Source organism: Cryptomeria japonica, chromosome 4 (assembly GCF_030272615.1).
Source record: "Cryptomeria japonica chromosome 4, Sugi_1.0, whole genome shotgun sequence".
NCBI lineage: Eukaryota > Viridiplantae > Streptophyta > Pinopsida > Cupressales > Cupressaceae > Cryptomeria > Cryptomeria japonica.
In genome coordinates, this window is record NC_081408.1 from 409855635 (window position 1) to 409881686 (window position 26052).

The 26052-nt window shown below is 39.3% G+C and overlaps 1 protein-coding gene across 1 annotated transcript in view; it reads right to left on the reverse strand.

Moving 5' to 3' along the window:
* LOC131031116 (uncharacterized) overlaps positions 1 to 26052 on the reverse strand; it is a 136982-nt gene that overhangs the window by 66169 nt on the left and 44761 nt on the right. The window contains exon 3 of the mRNA XM_057962153.2: positions 13427 to 13543. Coding sequence (XP_057818136.2) covers positions 13427 to 13543 — 117 coding nt within the window. The remainder of the gene's footprint in view (positions 1 to 13426; positions 13544 to 26052) is intronic.

Consider the following 26052-nt stretch of genomic DNA (forward strand, 5'->3'; position numbering starts at 1 on the left):
GTTTGATGCCTTAGCTAGATTCTGCTTTAGGACTGGTCCAGTGGTGAAGATTTCTTGTGTCTTGGTCTTTAGATTTTCCAACTTAATATCCTTCTCTCGAATAGTTTATTTTTCAAGTATCTCTACAGCTACAACATAAACCTTGTCTTGAATTTCTTTTATCTGCTCCTCAGTTTTGTCAGCATCTGCCTTCACTTTCTCCAAGACTTCACTACGTGCAACCAATGTCCAATGCCAACTGCTGAAGTCATATGTGGCTCCTACTTCTATTACATTTCCATCAATTAGTTCTTTCTTTGAAACTCCTTTCAATTCTCTAAGGCATGGAATAATTCTTTCTTGGATGTCCTAAAGGTTGGCCCATGCTTCGGCCATGCTTGCAATTTTGGAGAGTAAAGAGGAGGTTTGTCCATATTTTAGTGCTAATCTTTCCACAAATGTGGCTGCCTCTTCATTTGTGCTTTCCATCCATAACTTGGTCTCTCTGGTTGTTACTGCTTCTTCCTCATAACTTCTAACGGTTTCTTGTGAGTTCAGGAGTGGAGGAGCTTCTAGATTGGCTTGGTTAAGTGGCTTAGTCAAGTGTTGAATGTATTCTCTTAGGCGCTCAACTTATTTCTTATATTCCTTCTTCTTTTCTAGTTCCTTGTCCACTCTTGCCTTAATGGAAGCAACTGAATTATCCAAGTCTTCAGCTTCCTGCTTCTTGGTAGTTGGTCGTAAACTGATTGCAGTGACTTCATATTCATGGGGACCAATATCTCCCTTCGCCTTGTCCACTTTTGGCACAACAATTTGCACTGTCCTACAACCGGCTTCATCTCTCTGGATGGTGGGAAACCTTCTGGTTGTCTTCTTTGTGGCAACCTGTTCTGATCTAGCCAAGAAATCTGTCACATCATCCTCTTCTTGAACTTCTATTTATTGTGCTTTCACTTTCAATCTTTCCTTCAACCAATTTGGAATAGTGGGCTGCTCAATGCCTTCCGATTCCTAATTGCCTCATTCACATGCAATTCCCCAAAGGGTGGAAATCATTCCTTCTTGAAATTCACCTTCCTCAACATCCATGTCATTGTCTGATTTCAATACTTTTGTGCCAGTAGGAGATGGAGGTTGTTCATCTTCTTGATGGATTGACTCTACATTTTCTTCATGAACTGTGGAAGGAATTTCCATCTCTGCCAATGACTTATTCATGGCCAATATATCATTTATGTTTATTGATGCGGCAAAACAAGATGGTTCTAGCCTTTGTTTCTTTTGAGCAAGCCCTTCACTCACAACTGTTAATGTTATTGTAGCTATGGTCGGATTCCTTCAGGCCGACATAGAGGTTGTAATAATATAATTATATTGATAATTATATTATTTTGATAATATAATATAATTGTGATAATATAATAATTATATTATTGTGATAATATAATAATTATATTATTGTGATAATATAAATTAAATTATAATATAATAATTATATTATTATTAATAATATAATTATTGGGGGGCCAACTTGGAAGAGTGGTGACCCTTTGTAAAGGGGCACCACTGATAAGTATAAAGGAAGAATAAATCTTCCTCTCTAAGGCAATTGATGATAGAATAAAAATATACAGAATGCATATACATCAATTCAACATGGTATCAGAGCAGGCTTTCCTACCGGCCTGTAAGATTGCTCAAGAGAGATTATATTATTGGCGAATATTTCTGGTCATTGTTGTGGGTGGATTGCAACTAGTTCTAGATGTGATTAATGGCATGAGACCTCCTAATTAGAGAGTCTTTATCGAGATTGCATTTTAGATCGTATTCGTGTTGCATATGGAAGATCATATCTCAGAGATACCGCAGATATATAGTATGGCAGATCATATTTGTGTTACATATGGAATATCAACGATACCAAATGCCAATACATAGTTCACAGAATATGTAGCAAATGATCCTTCAAATAATACGAAAGTAATAGTTCACAGAATATGTGTTGAAGATCACCACAATCATAATCATTGGTCATACAACGATTAATCATAAATCCCATGGAGTGGAAGTATTAAAAGGCAGAGATTAATAAAAACAACGATGCTATTTGATATGAGCAGCACTGACACTTAAATAAGGAGAACAGTGATTCATATGTTTAAAGACAGCTGATTACAAAGTATATGACAGCCGACTACAAAGGCCAATAATATGTCATAAAGCGACTAACCATAGGTGATCTGTTTTGGAGTAAAGAATTACAGCCGACTTCAAGATGATATAGCCGACTTCAAGATGGGCAAGTAAGACAAAGGAACAATATTTAATGACAGCGATCTGCAAGCATGATTAAATACAGCAATCTGCTAAAAAAAAAATCTATTATTACCTAATGGCCGACTTGGAAGAGTGGTGACCCTTGGTAAAGGGGCACCAACGATAAGTATAAAGAAAGAATAAATCTTCCTCTCGAAGGCAATTGATGATAGAATAAAAATATACAGAATACATATACATCAATTCAACAACAACTACCTTCCCTTTCTTTTTAGCACTCTCAATTGGTCTGGCACTTTGAGTTGCCTCCTCATTTGAAGAATATCCTTTTGCTTCACCCATCAGGTCATAAGTCAAGATTATATTTCTCCGTCTCAATCTATGACACTGCTGATCAACCCAACACCTGGAATATTTCCTAACTGGCCGCATCAAAGTGGTCAAGTTTGCATGCTCTGGTTCCGACCATTTGATAGGAGAAAGAGGTGCATGCTCATCAAAGCCAGGCTAAGTATATTCTGCATTATCTTCCAGCTAATCCGGTACAAGGGAAGGTTCGGTCGTTTTGATCAAGCTTACTGGCAATCTGGAACGTAGTCTTTTCTTGATGTCAAATTCATCTACAGCATTTGCCCACAAATCCTCTATGTCCACTCTATGTCTAAATCTTTCTCCATTCACTAATCCAATATTGTTGTGAGGATCATAGTTAACTTTGGACCGGTAGAATGTAAAGGGATACCACTGCATCTCTAGCCTGGCACTTTCAGTTGCCTGTGTTATCGGACAAGACTCCTCCATATTTCCAATAAAGAATGGAAAGGTAATTGCTGCCTTTTGCCTTATTCTTATGAAGCTTTGATATGTTCCAAGTTGTCTGAGAACTTCAAGTAGGACCATCATGTTGGATAGATTGGAAGTCGGTAACGACGACCATCAAAACCTTGGACTCTTATGTATGTAAATTTTGGATACTGGATAAACCAGGATCCATACTTGCTAATCAAACTTTTGGCTTCAGGAGATAACCTCTAGTGAGTTCCTCCTTGTAATGTCCTTGTGATGTACATCAAGAATGCATCATTCACTCGCTTGAAGTGGGTTTTCTCCTTAAGTTGTAGCTGAAGATAACAATCATAAGACTTGAATTCATTTTCTCCATTGCCAACTACGCCTCTGCAGATCAATCTAGAATATCTAAAATTTTCGGCCAATGAGTAGATAATGTAGGAGCTCATGTAGAATGACTTTGTCTTCTCCATATTTATCATCTGTTCATGAAGATTGTTGCTGATTATGTGGGACCAATTGAACATTTTGACTCCCGAGGTAATTTCATATATGAAGTAGTACATCCATGTCTCGAATGGTGCACCCTAAGGGCTGCCCATTACTCTATTCAGCAGTAGGATGATATCACCATATTCTTCTTTGAAGTATGGACGAAACAGATACTTTGGCACTTTTCCCTAGGGTCTTTTCTTTTCCAACCATGACTTGTTAATATTTGCCGCACAAAGTTCAGACTAGTTATCATAGATCCTCTTGGTATCTTCTTTGGTCTTGTAGGAGGTTTTATTTTAGTTTGGAATCCCAAATGTCTCTTGAATGGCTAACTCTGAAAGATTAGCTAAAACCCTTCCATCAAGCGCAATGATCTCTCTTGATGGTGCATTGTAGTGAATAGCACACTCGACTATCAGATCAGCACACTCCTTAGCCGGAGGAAATCCAGCTGTCTGGACGATGCCATTTCTCATGATCCGGCAAGCAATGGACGTCGAGAGGTGTCCATCATACCCGTACATTTTCTTTCTGAATTCTTCCATATCTACATGTCCAAGGTCAGTGTCTGTGACGTTCTTCCATTTAGATTTGATCTTGGATTTTGGCTGTACTCCCTTACTGGCGAACTTCATTGGTATTTTTCTAGAAGGTGTTTCTTTGGTGGTCATCAACCTGCAAAACACATGAAAATTCAATATTATTTCTAAGGTTTTAATTCTGATTTTTGATCCTTTTTCTTGAATTTTCATTTTCAGCCTGTTAAAAAGGTTAAATTTCTGCGAAAAAGCAAACTGAAAGTGAAGAATTTAGTCAAGAAATTGATAAAATTTAAGAGAAATAAGACAGGGTAATAGAAAAATTTAGTCAATTTCAGATTTTATGTCTTAGAAATTGATCTTTGTGACTGAAATTCACCTTCAATTCTGAAAATCTGTCTTAAAATTTAAAAAAAACACTTAATTTCTTCACTTCCAACACTTAGAAGAATTTTACTTCTTCAAAATTCCTCTTCAAAAAATCAATCTTCATAAAATTTGAGAGAAAACTCCTTCTCAATTGCTCTCCAAATACTCAACCTGAATAATGAATTTGACAGTGACTGGTTGAAAATATATAGAGTTTAAGGTTTTTAGACTTAGAAGCTTCTTCTTTGTGTTTTTTTGTTTTTTTCTAATTTTTTTATTGTTTTTTTGTGTTTTAATGTTTTAAATCTTTCCAAAATGGAAAGTTTTATTTCTCTCAAAATTCCATGCTTAGCTAAGGAATCTTCTAGAACTTTCTTTCAAATTCAATTTTCTTGAATTTTTGAAAATATTTCCAAGTGTTGAAATTATTTTCCTTCGAAAATAATTCTAAGTGTTGGAAAATATTAAAAATATTTAATGTGTCAAGTTAATTTTCCAACCTGTTCGTTGATTGACCCTTGATTTCATGTGCAAATTTTTTTCAAATTTGCTTTCTTTTGACCAATTTTCGTCTTTCGCCATGGTAAATTGATTGTCTTCGTGTTTGATCTTCAAATCTTGGGCAAATTCTTCATCTTGTCTTAGGCATCTTCACATATTTTATTTATGCCTAGGCAAATTTGGAATGTCTGTGTTTATTCATCTTGGCCAATTTATGTTTGAGTGAACTTCCAAAGTGTTTGGACAATTTAAAATTTAAATTTTCTCTTCGAAATATACTTCATTGTCAATGTCTTGCCAAAGAGGGCGGACTTGGATCATGTCTAGCCAATTTTCCTTAGCTTTAATCCTTTCCCATGCCTAGTGAACTTCAAGTGTTTTCTTCAACCTTTCTTCCTTGCCAAAATTGTTATTCCTCTCATCCATTTTATATTATACTTCACCTAGGCAGACTTGGAGAGCCTTTAGGCATAGCGGACTTTAACTTGTTTGTGCCATCCTTGGGTGGGGTGGAGTTTGAAGCACATAAGCCATCTTGTTTTGATCATGCTTTATTTTGCTTTTATCCTTCTCCTAGAGGGCAGACTTGGAAGACATCATACCAACTTCAAAACTTGGTTAGCCTTTCCTTGTGCTTGCTTGATTTTCTTTATCTAGATGGCAGAGTTGACATATCGTGTCAAGAAGAGGGCAGACTTTGATCATGTGTTGACATTATCCTCTTGGCGGACTTCAAGGTTCATGTGCCATCCTTGCTTTAGCTTTCTTCTTTTTTTGGGCGGACTTTGTGTGCTCTTGAACATGTTTTTATTCCATCATGGGCGGACTTTGTAGCTTACAAGTCAAGGTGGACTTGGCTCCCCTTGTGCCATCTACCTTTTGGCAGACTTTGAAGACTATGTGCCATGTTTGTTTGGCCAAGATAGGGCGGAGTTGGCATGATGCTTGCCATGTCGGACTTGGCATGTGCTTAGACATTGTTTTATTTTGCTTTATTAGCTTGAGCGAACTTTGGAGTATGCCTTGCCAAGCAATCTTTCCTTTGTTTTAATCCTTCCTTACAATCCTTGCCTTAGTTTAATTCCTTTCCTTTCAACTTGGTCTTGCTCACTTAACCTCGAGTAGGAGTCTGAGTTTGACATGTGCTTGCCAAGTTTGTTTTGTGTCTAGGTGGACTTTGATCATCCTTGCTCTATCATGCCTAAGCGGACTTTGGAAAGTCTTAGCCATCTTAATTGATATGCCATCTTCCTAGACAAGGCAGACTTGGAAGTTTGTCTGCCATTCTTGAATGTGCTTGGCGAACTTGATGACCTCTAGGACATGGGTGGACTTTGCTTAACCTTCGCCATGTCTTGCTTCCATTCTTGGCATAGGCAGACTTGGAATAAGTCTTGCCATTAGCCATGTCTTTCCAACTTGGGCGAAATTTTCACTTAGACAGCCATGTGCCACCTTCCATTGTTACCTTTATACCCAATCAGCCATGTTCATGTAATGTTCCCCTGCCAATATACGGCAATATGGAGTGTGCGGGTGTGACTGTACGATGGAGGTGACCTGTGAGTGTGCTATGTACGATGAGGGGGTGGAACCATATGGTGCAAATGAGAGTGTACAGTGGGGATGTAGGAGACGATGTATGGTGGGGATGTAGGAGATGGTGTACGGTGGGGAAGGTGTAGGTGGTGAGAGGTGTACGGTGGTAAGGTACGGTGGGGGTACGGTGGAGGTATGGCGTACAGTGGGGTGTACGGTGGAGGAATGGCGTACGGTTGAGGTATGGCGCACGGTGGGGTTGGCGCGATGTACGGTGGAGTGAGAGGTACGGTGGAGGTATGGTGTATGGTGAGGATGTACGATGGAGGTGTGAGGTGTACGGTGGTATAATCGTATGGTGTGCTCTAGTGAATGTGCGGTGAAGGGTTGATCTTCCGTAAGCAATAAATTCTGAATATTAGGAATTTCTTGTGCATGTATCGGATTAACAGATATGCAACTGGAGTGATAAACAATGATGAGATTCAAGATTTGCCAGATCCGGAATGAGTACAAATAAACAGAATAGGGTGGGGTGAATCTCACCGAAACTGCAAATACCAAATAGGGAGGGTCTTTCACCTCCGAAATGGCGGATACCAAAACTCCAACAGGAATTCGCACAGGAGAGAAAAAAAATACCAAAATTCGCATACCTACAACAATGACTAACACGGCCATATATATGGGCTCCGGGAAACTTCCCGAAGGGTTACAAACAAGACAACACGACCAACCAAAACTTGCCTAATCTAATTAAATAAAAGGACTCGAAAGATTTGTTATTAAATTTGGGGCCTTACAATAAAGTAATTAGATTTATTATTTAATTATATCGGGGACATCATAGTTCATGCCAAGTTCATGCCAAGTTCATGCCATGTTGATTTATCTGGAACGAAACCCTAATTAGGGTTAACACCTTGCTTTTTGCACTTAAAGACATAATTTTTCAAATCTGAGGACATGGGCACTGATCATATGGCTGATCTTCTGGAACAAAACCCTAATTAGGGTTTCCATCTTGCTTTTTACCCTTAGCGACCAAATTTTTCATTTTCGAGGCAAAAAATTTGAATCTAAAGACATGGGCACTGACCAAATGATCTGAGGAACAAAACCCAAGTTCTACTTTTTAAAAAGCAGAAAAAAGTAAAAAGCAAGCCAAAAAAAGCTGCTTCTCGGATTGTGCCCAAAGTGCCAAAAAATCAAACTTTCTAATTTTAGAAAAAAGCAAAAAAGCAAAAATTCCTAAAAATAGAAAGTTGTCAAAAATGACTCAAAGCAATTGTGATCCTCATCCTTCAGACCTTCTAAGCACTTTGACAACATTCAAACATGATTCCGAGCATGATTTCTCTATTTGGCTCGGGATGACTTCAAAACTCTAACTCAAAACTCTCAGAGAAAATGAATTTATGAAACTGCAGAGCTAGGACAAAACCCTAAAAAAAACAAAAATATGGGGGTCGCCATCTGTGATGGGGCAATTTGTGAAATAGGTCACAACAAAACTCATCCCCTAGATACAACAAAAACAAATATCCAATACCCAAAATTTAGAAAACTCACCTAGTGAGTTATGAACTGAAATGTAAAATCTAATGTTTCTGAAAATGAAGACCAGCACTCTAAAAAACAGCTTCAAAACACACCAACTCTAGATCAATTTAAAGCCAAAATCTCTGAAAAACGCAAACTATAGAACACAACCAGCTAGGGTGGATCTTCCACCACCGAAACCGGGCTAGCTGAAGAGGGATTTCGTCCTCAACAATCTTCGAACCAGTGTTCCACGAGCGTTGGGGATGGGGGGACGCGGGGACGCGTTTCCAGGACGGGGGGACCAAGGGCCTAAGTTTGGGGAAAGCGGGGGGATGGCGGTGGGACGGTGGTGGGGGGGGTGGCGGGGTGGTGGTGCTCATATAGTTATACATATACATATATTACTTGAAAAACTAGTTTTGAAAATATGTATGACAGTATAACAATATAAGAATTAGATTTCAAAAGAAACTATAGGAAATACCAAGATTACTTAGATTAGTAATTGCTAAATGCTAAATAAAATTTGACAAATGAAATTGTCAAATTGGAGATTTCTATTATATCGAAAAAGGAAAACGAAAATATGAATATCTGATGCCATTGCAAAGTCTATAATAATAAAGATGATTACATGATTCATCATTACAATGAGTAGCCAAATACAAATACGTGTAGCAAGAGCATTACAAAAGAGACTAGAGTCAAAGACAAAATGACAAAAAGTCACAAAACTCAAAATGTAGCTAACGGAGGCCTCTAATCATCTGCGAACTCCTCCTCACTGGAACTGTTGGACTCCTGAAGATCAAGGTCCCTCAAGCTCACACCAACTAGCCCTGCATCTGAAGTGGTAGGATCATCCTCATCAATCTATGAAGGCTCCTTTGGCTCTACATCCCATTGTGCCGCTGGACTCTCCTTGTACACAAGTGTCTTGCGGTCCATAAGACGCAAAGCACTGTGTATAGCCACAAGCTTCTCTGCTCTCTTAGAGTTAAGTCTGTTCCTCTTAAGAGAGTGGATGAAGCTATATGTAGACCAGTTCCTCTCAGCAGCTGAAGAACTGGAAACCTGGGATAGCAGACGGATGGCTAGAGTGGTGGTCAAAGATTTCGGGCCATGACAATTCCACCACAAAAGTGGGTCCTCCTGTGCCATAGTGTCTATATCCATCTTTGCTGCATCTGAATAACCTCTAAGAGTGGCAAATCTTCCCCACTCAGTGCGCATTGTGTCGGCATCTCTGGAATCAAACATCTTCTCTATGCACCTAAAGAAACCCGCCTTCACCTCATCATCCTGAATCGGTGTCACTCTACCCGGTCTAGCCTTGTACCACTTAGGATTCAAGGCAAAGGCAGCCATATGCAAAGGAGTGTTCAACTTGTCCCATCTACACTGAATGATAGGCCGGATTTGCTCATTGTAGAATGCTAGAGAGGGGTCCTTCACTCGCACAGCAGCCCTCATTTGGTCAAGTATAGAGTCAATGCACTCATACACCTCTCCAAGGTTAGGTGCATCCCCATCCCCATATCTGATCACCTGGAATACTGGAGAAATGATGGAGACAATGTATTTCGCATCAGTCCAAAACACATCACTCTTCACTATCTCCTTCACCCTTCTCCCCTGCTCTGTCTTGGCCTCAGCCCACCTATTCCACTCATTAGTCATAGCCATGAGTTGCAATGCCTCTTGCAACTCAATCATTCTCTCCAAGAGAATGAAATAGGATGCATATCTAGTCTCAACTGGTTTCAAGAACTCCTTCTTCGCGAAGGTCCTGAAGAGTGCATGTGAAGTGTGGTGGTTGCAGATAAACATCTGCACATCTCTCACATCGGTGACCACTCCTCTAATCCAGTCAATCTTCCCCATGTCCTTGAGTGCATTGTTCATGGCATGCACACAACATGGGGTCCACCAAATGTGTCTATAGGCTGCCTCAACGAGTCTCCCTGCTGCTCTACACACATAGGCTGCATCTGTCACTACTTGGACCACATTTTGTGGCCCAACCTCCTCAACAGCCTCCCTGAGGACCTAAAACTGGAAATCAGCATCTTTACGATGCCCTGTACAATCAACTGCTCTAAGGAAGTATGGGCCCTCTGCACGTGACCATGACGTTGATGAGTGGACGATGGTTAATGTTTGTCCACCCATCCATAACTATGCTGCACCCCAATGCCACCCAACATGCCTTCATCTTCTCCATCAAAATATTGATCTTGGAATAGCATTTATCCAAGATCGAGGTCCTCATTTTCGTCTCCCCGGGTGGCACATAAGATGGTCCTCCCTTGGCCACCAGAGCCATCATCTCCCTACAATAAGGAGACCGTGTAACATGAAATGGAATGCCATTGGCAAAGAAGAACTTGCCAATGGATTCATCTATCTCATCTCTCAGCTGCACATTAAACATATCAGCAATGGGGTTGCTATGTGGTGTCTGCAACCTACGTTTCCCAGCCCTGGCAACAATAGAAGTGGAAGTGGATGGAGATCCAAACATTATTCCTCCCGTCTGCGAAGCATGTGGCACATTCTGGTTGCCCTGAAGTACTGCCCTAGTAGACAAAGTAGTAGGCATTGAAATATTTGTGTCATCTGAAACCCCCCAAAGCCTGTTAAACTCAATTTTGTACTGTATATTTTTGGCTTCCTCCAAAAACTTACAATGTTTCAAGCCTTTTCCTCTCCAAAACAAAAAGTGTGCATTCACCCTACTAATGCTACCGAACCATTCTGTGTCACAAATATTGCACTTCCACTTCCTTGTTCCCCCACTTGAATGTGATGTGCCTTGTACTGATATTCGTGAACCAAACTGTTTTAGAGGAGACTTAGGATCAAAATGACCCCTAGCATATGGTGCCAACAACTCTGAAGGGAAACCTGTACTAGCTGGTGCACTCACCATAGAACTAGATTGGGCTCCAGGATCAGCCCCATGGTCACCCCCCTCATTTTCAGGTTCATATTCTGAATCATTCTCACTATGAGAATGGATTTCCATGTCATCTTCACTCATGCCTTGGGAGCTCATTGTGAAATTGACACTGCATTTCACAAAATAAAAATAAAAATAAAATCAGCCTAGTTTAACAATATATTTTTAAATTTTTTTCCTATTCATCTCAAAATGAGATTTGATGTTGAATCTTGAGGGCAAAATGATGAATGATTCATCATTTTGCCCTCAAGATTCAATATCAAATCTCATTTTGAGTCTTGAGATGAATAGGGAAATAAAATCCAAAAATGACATAGAACAATGAAAATAAGAAAATAAAACAAAAAAAAACAAGAAAAAGTTGAAAAACCCTACCTTGTGCTTGAAAAATCTCTCCAAAATGTAGAAGAATCTTCTTCTTCCTCTTCTTCTTGCCTTCTTCTAGATCCTATCATGCTTGCAATCACTTTTCTCACCCCTTCAATCAGTCTTCTTCAAGTTTTTCCTCCTCTTCAGCTTGCTGGAAAAAAAATCAGTTTTCCAAAATGAGAGTGAAATCTACAAGAAACATGTTTTTGTGTTGTTTTGGGGGGCAGGGTGGGGCCCACGTCCAATTAGGGTTACCCCTTAACCCCCCCAAAAGTCACATGTTTTTTAAAAATTGCTTTTTTTGGTTTGCTTTGACGTGGGAACGTGGGAGACGCCTGGGCGTCTCCCCGTCCTTCGAGAGACGTCTGGGCGTCTCTTGAGAGACGGGGAGACGCCCAGATGTCTCCGCGTCCCGACGGCACTTGGGTAGCGGTGGCGGGACGGTGGGGGACGTCGCGTCCCCGTCCCCCTGTCCCCGAGACGTTTATGAGGGGGGGACGCGCCCAAAAAGGGGGGGGACACGTCCCCATGGAACACTGCTTCAAACAAACTCTCCAAGTCCATTCCAGCAGCATTTCTTCATCTTCTCCATTTTAGCATAGATAGAATAAGAGCCAAAACTCTTTTTGTAGAGTTTAAATGAAAAGTTAGGGCAACACCAGATTAGGGCAACTCCAAATAAAAAAAAAATATAAACTTTTTCCCTAAAGTGTTTCCAAACCTATTCAATATTTTATTTATCTTGTCCCCTTTTGGAGGCAATTTAAATAAATTAAAATCACTTTTCCATCACCCTTGGCATGGATATCATCCATTATTCTAGGCGCCCACTTTAGAAACCACAAAATAAACTTCTAAACAACTTAAGTTGACCCCCTTCCCTAGGTGTAGCCCATGGGGTCACTTCATGAACACTTTATTTCACTTAAGTTATAAAGTCACTTTATTAAAACACTTGAGTGAAATAATAAAATATTATTCTTCTAACCTTGGGAAGTTTGCCAAGGCCTGAAAACAAGCACACTTCACTCTAAAGCTGATGCCAAGTGCCAAAAATAGCACTTACTATAAATAGCATATGCTAAAAATAGTAATACTATCAAAACTCACTGAAAACACGGGCTTGAGCTCTCCACCATGCACTGAGTCCCCTAATCAACTCTGTTTAGCTTTACAGGAACCCGGGAATAGGCTAACAACAAGTCAAGCTAACTAGGTGCAAGTAGAGAACCTTGATTATATAGATCCTAGCAGTGGGATATTGCTACAAAAATAAATTTGACCAGAATGCAACATGTGCTACAAGATAAATAAGAAAATAACAATTCCTTAACAACCTAACGAAATTTATTCATCTTTTGTTTGGTTTTATCAAAGGCCATTCTTTTCTTGGTAACTTGCAAAAGTCTAGATTAACGACATTTGCATCTTGTGCAACCAGCATAACCTCTTGCATCGTATTTTGGAGCACAGGATATTTTAAAAAACCTGCTGTCATGCACAGCGTGGCTGTTCTCTTCTATAGCAGAATTATTACATTACACAATGCAGCAACTACCTTATGTAGTGAAGCTGGTATTGCACAACAAGGTTCTTAGCTTGTGCAGCAAGGCTGCTGTCTTGTGCAGCAAGGCTGCTGTCTTGTGCAGCATAGCTAATCATAATGACATGATAGCCAGAAAAAGTAGCCAGACAAGAGCAATTTGACCAAACCAAATTCAGATCATTAGTTTATTCTACTTGAAAGCAACCAATTCATCCATCACAATCATAATTTAGAATGAATACAGAATTTGACTAGCCAAATTAAGTACTTTAGCCCCTTTTCTTAAGCATATTAGGCAGTTTTTTGTACATCAGTTTCTTTGCATCCTACGAAATAGATGGAAAGTACATCATAGCTTCTCTGGCCACCTTCTAGCGATTTAATTTAGACAGCCAGAATCTATCTTGAAGGAATTCTAAGGTAACTTTATGATCGATGAAAGAAAAATATTTCCCCACACAATAAGCAACTGTAGAAGCCAAAGAAAACAACTCCAATAAAAATTACCTGTCAGAAGTTACATCAACTAGTTGTCTTGGACTCCATGAAAGAATCAAATTGTTTATGCAGATCAATGAACCTTCATATTGCACTCCATTGGCCACAAATCCTGTATCTGTACATCTGAATGATCAAGCATGAAGGATTAAGCACTTTGTTGGTGAATGCTCCTACCAAATGTACCACCACTTCAGCATAAATCAAGGTAATATAATTCCTTACATCCAACTATGCTAGAGAGCTAGTAAAGCTATAGTTAAAACTATTCATTCCCAACAACTACAACAATGCACCATAATTTAGGAGTAAACTGCATTATTCTTGCAACAATTACATTGGATGTCTGTCTTTTAGGTACTAATTCTACAAAGATTTTGTAGTGGAAAACATCACTCACGACATGTACACAAAACCATCTGCAAGAGATATACAAAGCCATCATGTACAAAATTAAACATAATATGGTATACAAATAGAAATGTCTTCACTAATTATGAATGCAATGTATATTATCTCCAATATATTACGTCTGTTTCTGATTCACATATGATACTCTAGAGTCCTAGACACACATGGATAGAGAACTATAATCCTACCAACTCAAAACATACATCTGCAAAAAGAAATATTAAGAAGTTAGAACAACACTTGCAAAATTATATATATGTGTGTGTGTGTACATTACACATTTGTATAATCTTCCCTTTGTTACACACTCAACTTGTTAATACAATAGATAAGTGCAAGTCACTAAAACTGTTGACTACATATATTCCCTTCTCATCCTGTTTGTCAGTGCCCTCTCCCCCAAAACAAAAAAGAATCTGATATTCCACCAATAACAGTCATAAAGTAGCATAAGGCTCAAATCTGATTAGAATTAGAAAAGTAGAGACAAATGACTTTATAACACTAAAACAGGGTGTCTTTAAACTGCAAGTTTCAATTGGAATCCAAGTGTCCAGTCTGTTGGTGGAAAGATTGGATCCATAGTTACAAGACTTAGACTCACCTCGGACTCGGACTTGACGAAAAAAATCAGCAAAAATTCAGCAAAGTGAAAAACACAAGAAATTCAATGAATTTTAAGGATTTAAAACTTGTTTCATGCAACCTTTATTAAATAAACTTTGAAGACACAATGACATCATCAAATAGAAGCTAATTTGATCACATACACAAGTATACATTGATCACATAAGTATAAACACAAATTGTAGCTGAAGGAAATAGCACACTAAGATATATAAATATTGTCACATGCATACAAAACTCATGGAATATGAAATCCATGGCATCAAAACAAATATTAAAACTAAAATTATAAGACTGGCTCAAAGGAGGTTGCATTACTCATCCCAACATTACAACAAGTCATGCGTTGGTATCTAAGATGGATCCTAGATGTTAATGTAGCCATGATATTTGCTTGTGTCTCAATGATTGGTGTGTATATTCAACTGAGGAATTAAATTAGTAATTTGTTTTTGTGGCCTTCAATACTGCATGTTTTGTTGACAAGCTCAATAACAAAGAGGAGTAGTTAAGTAAAAAGATAAATGGTTATGTTCTATTTTGAATTTAACAAGGATACTAATAGATGAGATTCTTCTATCAGTTGTCTATGCGAGACATGATTGATACATTTTGCATTATGAAAATGGCATTTCTTGCCAACAATGACCTAACTTGTATTTAATAGTACAAGGACTGTAGCATGCCAACTTTGCCTATGGCGGTCCTTGTATACTAAACAAGTTGTCCAGCATATGAAACAAGATAATCCTTCACTGTGGCTTTGACTATGAATATGTAGAGATTTGCAACAAGGGATATGTATTATGTAGATTTTTATGATCATGATTTATCATTGACCTATTACTTGCTTAGACTTATAATTTGATGGGGATTTGGAGGCAACACCAAAACAAGGTTGAGGGTAGCACCCCTTGCAGGGATGTGAGAGAGATGTAGAAAGATAGATCTAAATCTTGGGGGTAGAGAGAAGAGAGTGAGATAGAGAGAGGTAGAGAGAAGGGGATAGAGGAAGCATGGTAAGGAGAAAGATAGGTCTAGAGTTTGGGGGAGATAAAGAGAGTGGAGATAGAGAGAGTGAGAGAGCTGATAGGAGCTTGCTGATTACTAAAATTTCACTGTCTAAGAGATGTAGAGAGATAGGTCTAGATCTTGGGGGAGAGAGAGAAGAGAGTGATATAGAGAGAGGTAGAGAGAGTAGATAGAAGAAGAGTGAGAGGGAGAAAGATAGGCCTAGAGTTTGGGGTAGTGTTGTGACGTATTCACACATCGCCCATTGCAAATGGGGACCCCCTACTTTTTTCGCTTTGTGGGGTTTTGCTTTCTAGGTTTTAGAGTTTTGTCTGTTAGCCTTTGCTTTTCGAGTGTCGCCAGGGGGATCACCTGGATAGCAAGCTCTGCTTGAGCTAGGTTGAGTCTTTGGGGCCCCAGAATTAGGGTTTCTTTGAAAGTCTTCCTTAGGGCCTGGTTTTGATCTTGTTGCTAATTGTGTCTTGCTTGGTGAGTGAGTATCATTCTTGAAGCTCCAAGCTAGGTCAAGTTGGTGAGTGATGAAGTCTGGAATGTCATCCTGATCTTCAAATGCCCTAAAATTTGGCTAAGTCTGGAATGTCCTAATCCTGAAATTTGGCTGTCTGGAAAACTGAAGAATCCTCCAAAAACTAGATTTTGCAATATAACTCCTGGAGGTCCGAAACCACTCTCAAACATCCTGACAATATATATGGAATATAACTTAAAGTATAAGTGACATTTCCTTATATCTTTCTTCTTTCTTATACTTAAATGTTATAATCCATAAAATGATCTTGACAGAGAGACCAAAATGTCAAGTTTCGCTCTTGACCCTTCCAAAGGGTCCAAAGCGAAATTCTTGAAAACACTCATTTTTCTTTTAGCAAGAGTCGGGACCAAGGTGGAGATGCATGAATAAGGATCTATGTTTGCCTCCCAAGGAAGATTAGAGTTTGAAAAATCAAGAATCAAGGTCAAAACATGATTTTCGCTCTTGACCCTTCCAAAGGGTCCAGAGCAAAAATCCTTATAACTCTTGTTTTCTTCCTTATTTTGGCTAGGCGTTCGCTTGATGGAGGATGAATGGGTATGTTTTTGCCTTGAGAGGGAGTGGGATGCTTTGGAAGATCAAAGTTTTAGCCTAAAAGAGAATTTCGCTCCTGACCCTTCCAAAGGGCCCAGAGCGAAATTCCCTATAAACTTCATTTGCTCCCTTGTTTTAGCTTGAAACCTTGCTCCTTAGATGGAAAACGATCTATATTTGCCTCCAGGAGAAAATTGAAGTTTGAAAAATGAACAATCAAGCCCAAATTGTGATTTCCGCTCCTGACCCTTCCAAAGGGTCTAGAGTGAAAATCCTCCTAGACCTCATTTCTTTCCTTATTTGGCCAAATTTTGATGTCCAAGGCATGTTGAAAGGGAGAATGGGCATATTGAAATCCTTAAGGACGTTTGAAAGAGTTGAGGAATGAGTGTTTTAGCCAAGGAAGGAAATTTCGCTCCTGACCCTTCCAAAGGGTCCAGAGCGAAATTCCTTACAAGCCTATATTTTTAACCTTGCTTGAGTTTAAAACCTTGTTCCTAGGGCAAAGAGAGATGAGATTTTACCTTGCAATGAAGATTGGGTTTGAAAGAATGATGATTTTGGTCTAAACAGTGAATTTTGCTCTTGACCCTTCCAGAGGGTCCAGGGTGAAATTGTGCAAAACCTATCTTTTCCCTCAAATATATACCAAGTCTAGCGTGGGTCAAGATTAGAGGTGTCCTTAGGCATGTCCTTGAATTGTCAAGAGTCATCAAATATGAAGAAATGAGCTCAACACAAGAAATTTGCTCCTGACCCTTCCAAAGGGTCCAGAGCGAATTTTCTCAAAACCACCTTTTTTCCCAATTTTGTGCCAAGCCTAGTGCTGACTGGGGTGAGTTTTGATGGGAGAGGTCCTTAGAAATGACTTTGACTTATCAATGATTATCAAATGTGAAGGAATTGAGCCAAAAAGTGAATTTCGCTCCTGACCCTTCCAAAGGGTCCAGAGCGAAAATCCTAAAAACCATCTTTTCTTCCAAAATTTGAGCAAAGTCAAACCTGGACAAGCGTGAGAGAAGTCATTTGGATTGCCTTAGAATGGATTCTGGTCACCAAGAATGCAAATTTTGAGCCAAATCAGGAATTTCGCTCCTGACCCTTCCAAAGGGTCCAGAGTGAAATTCTTAGGATCACCCTTTTTCCCTTGCAAAATCAGGTCAAACTTGGGTTGGATGTGAGAGGGGAAGTGTTTTCTAGCCTTTTGAGGTGAATTCAACTTGAAATGATGGAAGAATAAGCCTAAATTAAGAAATTCGCTCTTGACCCTTCCAGAGGGTCCAGAGCGAAATTCTAAAATCCACCTATTCCTCTCACATTTGTGCCAAGCCAGGCCTAGACAAAGATGATAGAAGCCCTTGAGATTGCCCTTGAAAGGATTTCTGAAAATGATGATTTTGGGCTAGAGGAAGAAATTCGCTCCTGACCCTTCCAGAGGGTCCAGAGCGAAAATCTTAAAATCACCCATTTTCCTTGCAAGTCTAGTCAAACGTTAGGTTTTCATGGCTTGGATGGGTGCGAGGAGACATGTTCTTGCCTTTTGAAGTTAATTGATGTTGAAAAATGATGGAAATTAGCCCAAACCAAGGATTTCGCTCCTGAACCTTCCAAAGGGTCCAGAGCGAAAATCCTAGGATCACCTACTTTCTTTGCAAGACAAGTTAAAATTTTGATTTTTATGGCCTAGATAGGAGTGACGCAATGTGTCCTTAGTCTTGGAGGTGAATTCAAGTTGAAATGATGGAGGAGTGAGCCTAAAACAAGATTTTCGCTCCTGACCCTTCCAAAGGGTCCAGAGCGAAAATCCTAAAACCCATCATTTTTTCCAAAATTTGTGCCAAGCTAAGCCTAGACCTAGGTAAGATAAGCGTTTAAGATTGCCCTTGAATGGATTTTGGCCACCAAAAATGTATTTTTTGAGCTAAGACAAAGATTTCGCTCTTGACCCTTCCAAAGGGTCCAGAGCGAAATCCTAGAGAGGTCCTGTCCCTAGCCATGATTTTGAGCGAATTTTTCCTTTTAGGCCTTCCGGGGATCAAGCAAATGTTGTCAAGTTGAGAGATAGATCCAGTTGAGGGTGTCAAGGGGAGGCAAAGTGAAAAGAAAGGAATTGAGTGAGGGAAGACAAGCTAGGAATGAATTTCGCTCTTGACCCTTCCAAAGGGTCCAGAGCGAAATTCTTCAAATCAACTATTTTTCCTTTGTATGTGGCCAAGACTTTGATTCTTAGGGCGTGGTTGAGGATGGAAGGATGTTATTTAGCCTTGCAAGATAGATTGGAGTGAAGAAGATGAAGGATCAAGCTTAAAACTTGAATTTCGCTCCTAACCCTTCCAAAGGGTCTAGGGCGAAATTCACAAAATGTCCTTTTTCCTTCAAGATTGAGCTAAACCAAGACGATGATCAAGGCAAATTGGACCTAAAGGTGGCCATAGGCATGTGTTTCAATAAGTTTTGAGTCCAAGAGGTAAGGGTTTTGAGCTAAAGAGTGGATTTCGCTCCTGACCCTTCCAAAGGGTCCAGAGCGAAATTCCCAAAATCACCTAGTTTGCCCATGAGGAAGGTCAAGTTGTAGATTCCTAGCCTTTGGTGAGGAGAAGGATAGCGTATGCTTGCCTTGGAAGGCATTTTGGAGTAGAGACATGATGGAATTTGTCCAAAAATGCAAAATTCACTCCTGACCCTTCCAGAGGGTCCAAGGCGAAATCCTTTGAAACTGCTATTTTTTCACCTTGTTGGGCCTAGGCGAGGAGCTAATTGTGAGGTAATGTTGAAAGGAGGTCTAAATGAGCCAGGAATGCAAAATTCGCTCCTAACCCTTCCAGAGGGTCCAGGGCGAAATTCTTATAGGGCCTGTCCCTAGAAAGAGTCTTGAACTAACTTCATTTTAATATCGTTTGTTGATGATTTAAGGTGTGAAATACTATGTTGAAATGAATTTATTATGTCCTTAATCATCTTTTGATTTGTTTTTGCAGATGAAAGAAGATCAAGCCAAGACAAGGACAACCTTCTCCAGTGCAGCATCAACAAGGACGACCTTCTCCAGTCCAGCATCAACAAGGACGGCCTTCTTCGGTCCAACGTCATCAGGGACGACCTCTTCCAAACCAGCATTTGAAGGAAAGGTACACCATCCATCCTGCACATCAAAGACAAAGGAGGTTAAAGCAAGGGTCCATTTGAGAAGCAGATAGTCTCAAAAGAGTTAATTAAAGTTAGCTTCTCAGCATCATCAAATTGAACATCAACCAAGTTGCAAGTGTCAAACAAGGTGGCGTCCCAATCATCACTCCTCCAGTCGGATTGGTCCACCTCAGCGTGTCCAGATTCAATGTACCTGACTCATCAAAGATGACACAAACTTCGATGTACTTACCCCGGTTATCCATTGGTCGAATATTTCAGAGAAGACATGTGTCCAAATAATGCAATTATTTAATTGGCTAGAATTGAGTTTGTTGTAACAAACCCTAATTAGGGTTTTCATTGTAAAATCTCGGCCATTGATCTCAAGTTGATCTGAGCCATCGAATTGTATTAAGGGCGCTATATAAGCCCTGGCTCCTCATTTTGTAAAGGGCTAATATATAGTTAGTCAGGAGTTAGAAGGTGAATAGTTAGAAATAGTGAATAAGTCAGTTAATAGTATAGCAATTAGAGTAGAATAGAAAGAGAAGGCAAAGATTGTTGCCAAGATGTTGTTGTAAAAGGCTTGTAAAACTTCATTGAAGAAATGGTCGATTCAACAATTTGCATGGTCTCTATACTTCTCAGATTTGATTTCATGTTATTAGATGAGTGGAAGAAATGTGTTTGATTGATGGTGAAATTTGTATATCCATACTGCTAGCAGTTTGTTGATTGCAAACTTGCCTTGTGTAGTCAACTGGAATCATTTAGCTTAAGCTTAACTTCAATTGTCGCTTCTTCACTGATATGCATCAGCCTGATGGTGTCTATGCCTATAGCGATGATCTGAACATCATAAAGCTTTCCTCCGAAGATCGCACTAATCTTGTGGAGATGGTCTTGGGATGTCAAAACAAGACTTAGTTAGAATTTCATCAAAGATCATTCATTGCTCCTACATTCTTAGTGTCAGAATTAGATTCTTTCCTCGCCCTCTTCCTTTTTTTCTTTTTTTTTCGAAATCTAGGCTAGTGAAATCCCGTGTTCCAGCAATATTCAAAGCAAATCAGACGTTTAGTCATCAAGTGTAAGTCCCCTTGTGATTCCAACAAAATCACATCATACCACAAAGAGCTTATCCACGAGTAGAGAACCTACATACAAGAACCTTGGAGTTGCCTCAACTGATCCTTCGGTGAGATCTTCAACAGTCGAGAAACTTTGCTCAAGAGAGGATAAGGTACCTTTAGGTATTTTATTCTGTGTTCGCATGTGCATGAAAAACACATCAACAGGTAGATAAAGAGAGTGAGAGAATGTTGATAAGAGCTTGCTAATTACTAAAATTTGACTCAGTCTAAAAATTTATAAGATCTTCTAAAACCTAAAATATGCATTATAACTCCTAGAGATCTAAAACAACTCTCAAACATACTACCAATATATACATGAAATATAACTTAAAGCATAAGAAAGGAAAAGACATATTGAAATGTGAAATGTTATATTTCATGTTATATCTTGATGAAGAGAATGAGACAGACTTGAAGACAAAGATGGGGAGTCAAATGTTATATTTCATGTAGATAGTCTGGGGGCATGTAATAAACTAAAAAGCATTGAAAATTTGTGAGATCTAAAAAAAAAACTAAAATGGTTGAGTCTTAGGCCCAGACTCACAGAGTTTGAGCGAGTCTCTAGACTTGACAAGTCTGGGAAAGACTCGGCCGAGTCTGAGTCCAAGTCTAGGAGACTTAGCAAGCTTGACTCGCCTCGGACTCATTGAGTTTTGGCGAGTCCAAGCAAGTCTCATTACACAATTTGGATCTGAAAAACCTTCTTGTCTGGTAATGAAGTCGGACATCCTACGAAACTAGAGATATCAACCACTTCCCTCCTTTGTTTTCTCCAATTGGTTGTAATTTATCTCTGAATTTACGTTTAGATTGTTGTCTTTCCCAATTTTAGGTATGTAGTACATCTGTAGATTTTGAAACAAGGAATTTCATGACGCTGAATAATGCCAAAACTAGCTCTAAACAGCTAACAACAGCCTGTGACAACACACTTCTCCCTGGTGTCCCAAATATCAATCTGGCAAAGATAACACCATTGAATTTTGCTTTTTTTTCACTAAAATGAGTTTGATTTCAATTTAAAACACTAATAATTGAGTCATGTCAAGAAACACTTCTACCTATCATAAAGTTGGTTGTGACAGCCTGAGATCTTCCTAGGTGCCTGGAAGTTGGCTTCTTATGGTTGGAGGCCCGTCCCGGGTGACTAAGGAAAGCTTCAGGAGGCTGCAAGTCTTCCTATGATGGCTTCTTATTAGGGTAGGCAACTTGGATTGACTTGTGATATCTGGAACCTAGCTTGGGTGGACACACGTTGTAATGACCACCCTAAATTTTAAACCAAATTTTTTTGCCAATATGATCAGAGTTTTGGGCACAGACCTTTCATCAAACAGTTTAAGTTCTGCTGATTTGGTGTGGTATTTTTGCGTTATGTTTAACTAAAATATGCTCATTTCCAAATCTTATTAATCAATTTTAACATATAATCAACATAAATATATGTAACAAGTCATTTTGTTAAAATAACTGTCCTCATTTAACCGAATGTTTAGAACAGCAATATCAAATATATTAAGTTGTCATAGCCAGCAAGAACAGAGATAAATTGAAATGAATTTCTAACCAGCAATAGGGTGTAATCTTCCTTGCAAAACACTTATCAATCCCCCACACTCTCTTGTGACTGACTGAGTTTGTACCAGCAATAGAAAGCCTTCAGTCTGAGCTCGGCCGTGTTGGATTGGAATGACCTACAACAGGGGCCCCAAACGCCTTAAAACTGCACCAAAGTTAAACGCCACCTCTGGGCCAAATTAAATACAAACAAAACCTTTGATCTGTCCTTTTTGCTCACATGCCAACCTAAGCATAATGTTCACGGCCAGACCATACTTCATATTCGCCAAAAGCACGGAATGTTATGATCGTCCAGATTGATACATGATTTTCAGCTGGAGATAAGAATGAAGATCACCCTTCTAAGCTTGAATCCCATGCCCAACAAGTTATCTCCATATGCCATTTTAATAATTTTTTGCCTCAAATAACGCCTTCCACAATGCTTAGTGTGTGTTTTCTTATGTAGAGGAAAGGGTTGTGCATTGTAGAATTTTCTCAATTTCTGTAATGTCCCCTTATGTTAATTCTTAGGAATTAGGGACAATTAACTCACAAAATGTTTTGTGAGAGACTTCTTTCTATTAAATCTTATATTCTAAAAGAGTTTGGATAGTAACAATATGCTAATTGCAAATAAAAACTTCCTTATAACTAATGCAATGATAATAAATGATGGAAATGATCTTTGGATTGCAATAATTATCCCTATTACCAAATGTCGTGGACAATAAGATCAATAGGAATATCTGCTAAGTAACCTTATTCAATTGTATATTGATCTAGATGAGTTCAATATGCAAGACTAAAGGAAGGTATTAAATCTGAGTTACCAGGTTCGGCCCCCTAGAACCCCGGTACTGGTCTGGTACGGTCCTGGTTCGGGGTTTTGGTCCGATTCGCCTGTGGTTCGGACAGGGTTCATGGTTCACAAGCCTGGTTCGAACCAGGGCGAACCCAAGAGGACCCAGGGTCGAACCCAAGAGGACCCAAGTCAAACCCAGGGGTCTGACAGCCCAAAAATGGATTTTTTTTTTGCAAAATTTATTTCTTTTTGAATTCCACCACATAAAAAATTAAAATGACCTTATGTCTCAAGCATAGAAACGGGACTCGCCCAGACTTGGCGAGTCCGAGTACGAGTCAGGCTCGGCGAGTCCCAGGGACTCGGACTCGGACTCGTCCAAGTCTGGCGAGCAAACTCTCGGGACTCGCCGAGTTGGCGAGTTTGGCCCAAACTCGGCGAGTCCCGAGCCCCAGACTCGGCCGGCGTCAAGCCAAAAGAAAAACACAAAAAAAAATTATTTTGCAATGTTTTTTTAAGTCCGTTTTTTTTTTGTTAATTGTCTTCTATCCCTAAAAGTGACTTTCATTTCATTCACTTGCAAAAAAAGGAGTAAAGTGAGTTGGGAAGAAAAACAAAGGTGCATAGAAGAAAAACCAGCAAGGAGGAAGCTCAAGTTTTCTTCAATTTGTCACATTCGAGCTGCATTGTGTTTCGATTTGGTACATCAAGAGTTGGATAGGAAGACTTTGCAACTCATTTCAAGCTTGTTGTAAGAGGTAAGATTGTTTTTTTGAAGATTAGTTTGTTTCTTGTATGCAAAAATTCCATTTTCTATTCATTTATTTTGAAAGTTTTACATTTTCTTTCAAAATCTTTTGTATGTTTGTATGTAGCATGTAGTATGTAGTTGTAGTGTTGTACTATGTAAGGTTTGTAAATTTCTTTTTTTTTAAAGTAGGGTTTGACAAACCCTACTTCAGTTTTTTTGAATGTATGTAATATGTATTAATTTTATTTTGTATTTGTAATGTTTTATTGCAGCAAACTTCACTTTATTATTTGCCTCAACTTCAAGTTTCACAAAACTATCCTAAAATGTCTACTTCAGCTTCTAGACCCCCCATTAGAAAGGACCCTATCATGAGGATTTTCCAAGGTAAGGAAAGGGGCAAACAAAATGTATGTTTTGCAAAACAATATTCCATGGAGGTATATATAGGCTGAAATATCATATTGCTGGTGTGCGTGGACATGATGTTGAACCATGCCTAAAAGCAGTCCCTGAGGCCGTACGTGAATGTTATGTAATGGTTGAGGAGATTGAAAGGAAAAAGAAACAAAAGGAGGATCGAGCGGCCATTGGGAGAGAGACAGTTTTAGGAAGAGGGACACAGTTAGGTTGTGTTGGAGGCCCTTCTTCCTTACCTCCATATCATCCCACTCGGTTTGCTACTGCTGGTGCTTCCGTTTCTGCTTCTGCTTCTATAAGTGGCAGTGCCACCGCCACTTCTCATGCTCCTAGCACTAGTAGTTGTAGTGGGAGTGTTGCCATTGGACCTAGAATTCGTAAATCTAGGTTGGATTCCTTCTTTGTGCCTCGCACTACTCCTGGGTCCCAACCGTCGCTTGAGGGCATGGGTTGGAACAAGGAGGTCCATAATGCTGCTAAAATGGCAGCTGGCAGGTTTTGGAGCTACAGCTGTATTCCATTCTTTGTAGCCAGGTGAATGTTTTACTAACTTTTATGTTTGATAACTTTGATTGTTTTAATTTTTATACTTAACTTATCTCATTGAATTTTTATACTTAACTTATCTCATTGAGTTTCTTTGCGACAAGTCCCCTTATTGGCAACAAATGGTTGATGTCATTACCATATGCGGGGCGGGGTTCAAAGCCCCTAGTGAGAGTGATTTGAGGGGACCCATTTTGTCTCAAATGGTGGATGATGTGAAGAAGGATTTAGATGAACAACGCCAGATATGGAGCACTAAAGGTTGCACCATCATGACTGATGGTTGGACGGATAGGAGAAATAGAACTCTCCTTAATTTTCTTGTTTCTTCCACAGGTGATTGATTAATTTTAGTTTCATATAGTCTTTAATTTTTTATTTTTTATCTAATGGTTTATTGAATGATCATTGACCTAGCTTTATTTTTTTAGCTCAAGGGGCACCGTTTTCATGAAGTCCATTGATGCCTCCGCCCATTGCAAGAATGCCACCTACCTATGTGAGCAGATAGAGGAGGTGATTAAAGATGTGGGTGAGGAGAACGTGGTACAAGTGGTGACCGACAATGCAGCAAATTATGTTGTTGCGGGTAAACTTTTGATTACAAACTAATTTTGTTTGCAAATTAATTACTATCTTCTAGTTTTTACCTCCATTAATTACAATTTACAATGCAACAAATTATGTTGCCGCAGGTAGACTATTGATGGAGAGGCACCCATCTATAGTTTGGACTCCATGTGTTGCTCATTGCATTGACCTCATGTTGGAGGATATTGGAAAAATCCCATGGGTCAAGAGATGCGTAGAAAGGGCAAGAAATGTCTGCAAATTTGTATATAATCATTCATGGGTGTTGGCTCTTATGAGACAATACACAGAGCAGAAGGAGTTAGCTCGTCCAGGAATCACAAGATTTGCCACAAACTTCCTCACATTGCAGTCCATGCTTAGGTCTAAGTCTGCCTTGAGACGTATGATTGTTGGTGAGGAGTGGTCTTCCTCATACTATGCTACCACCCCTACAGGGAAAGATATGGCAGACTGCATTTTTTATGAGCAAGGCTTTTGGGTCCCTTGTGATGAGATAGTGAAGGTAAGTTTTTTCATAAATTCTACAATTTAAATTTTAACTTCATGTTTTATAAC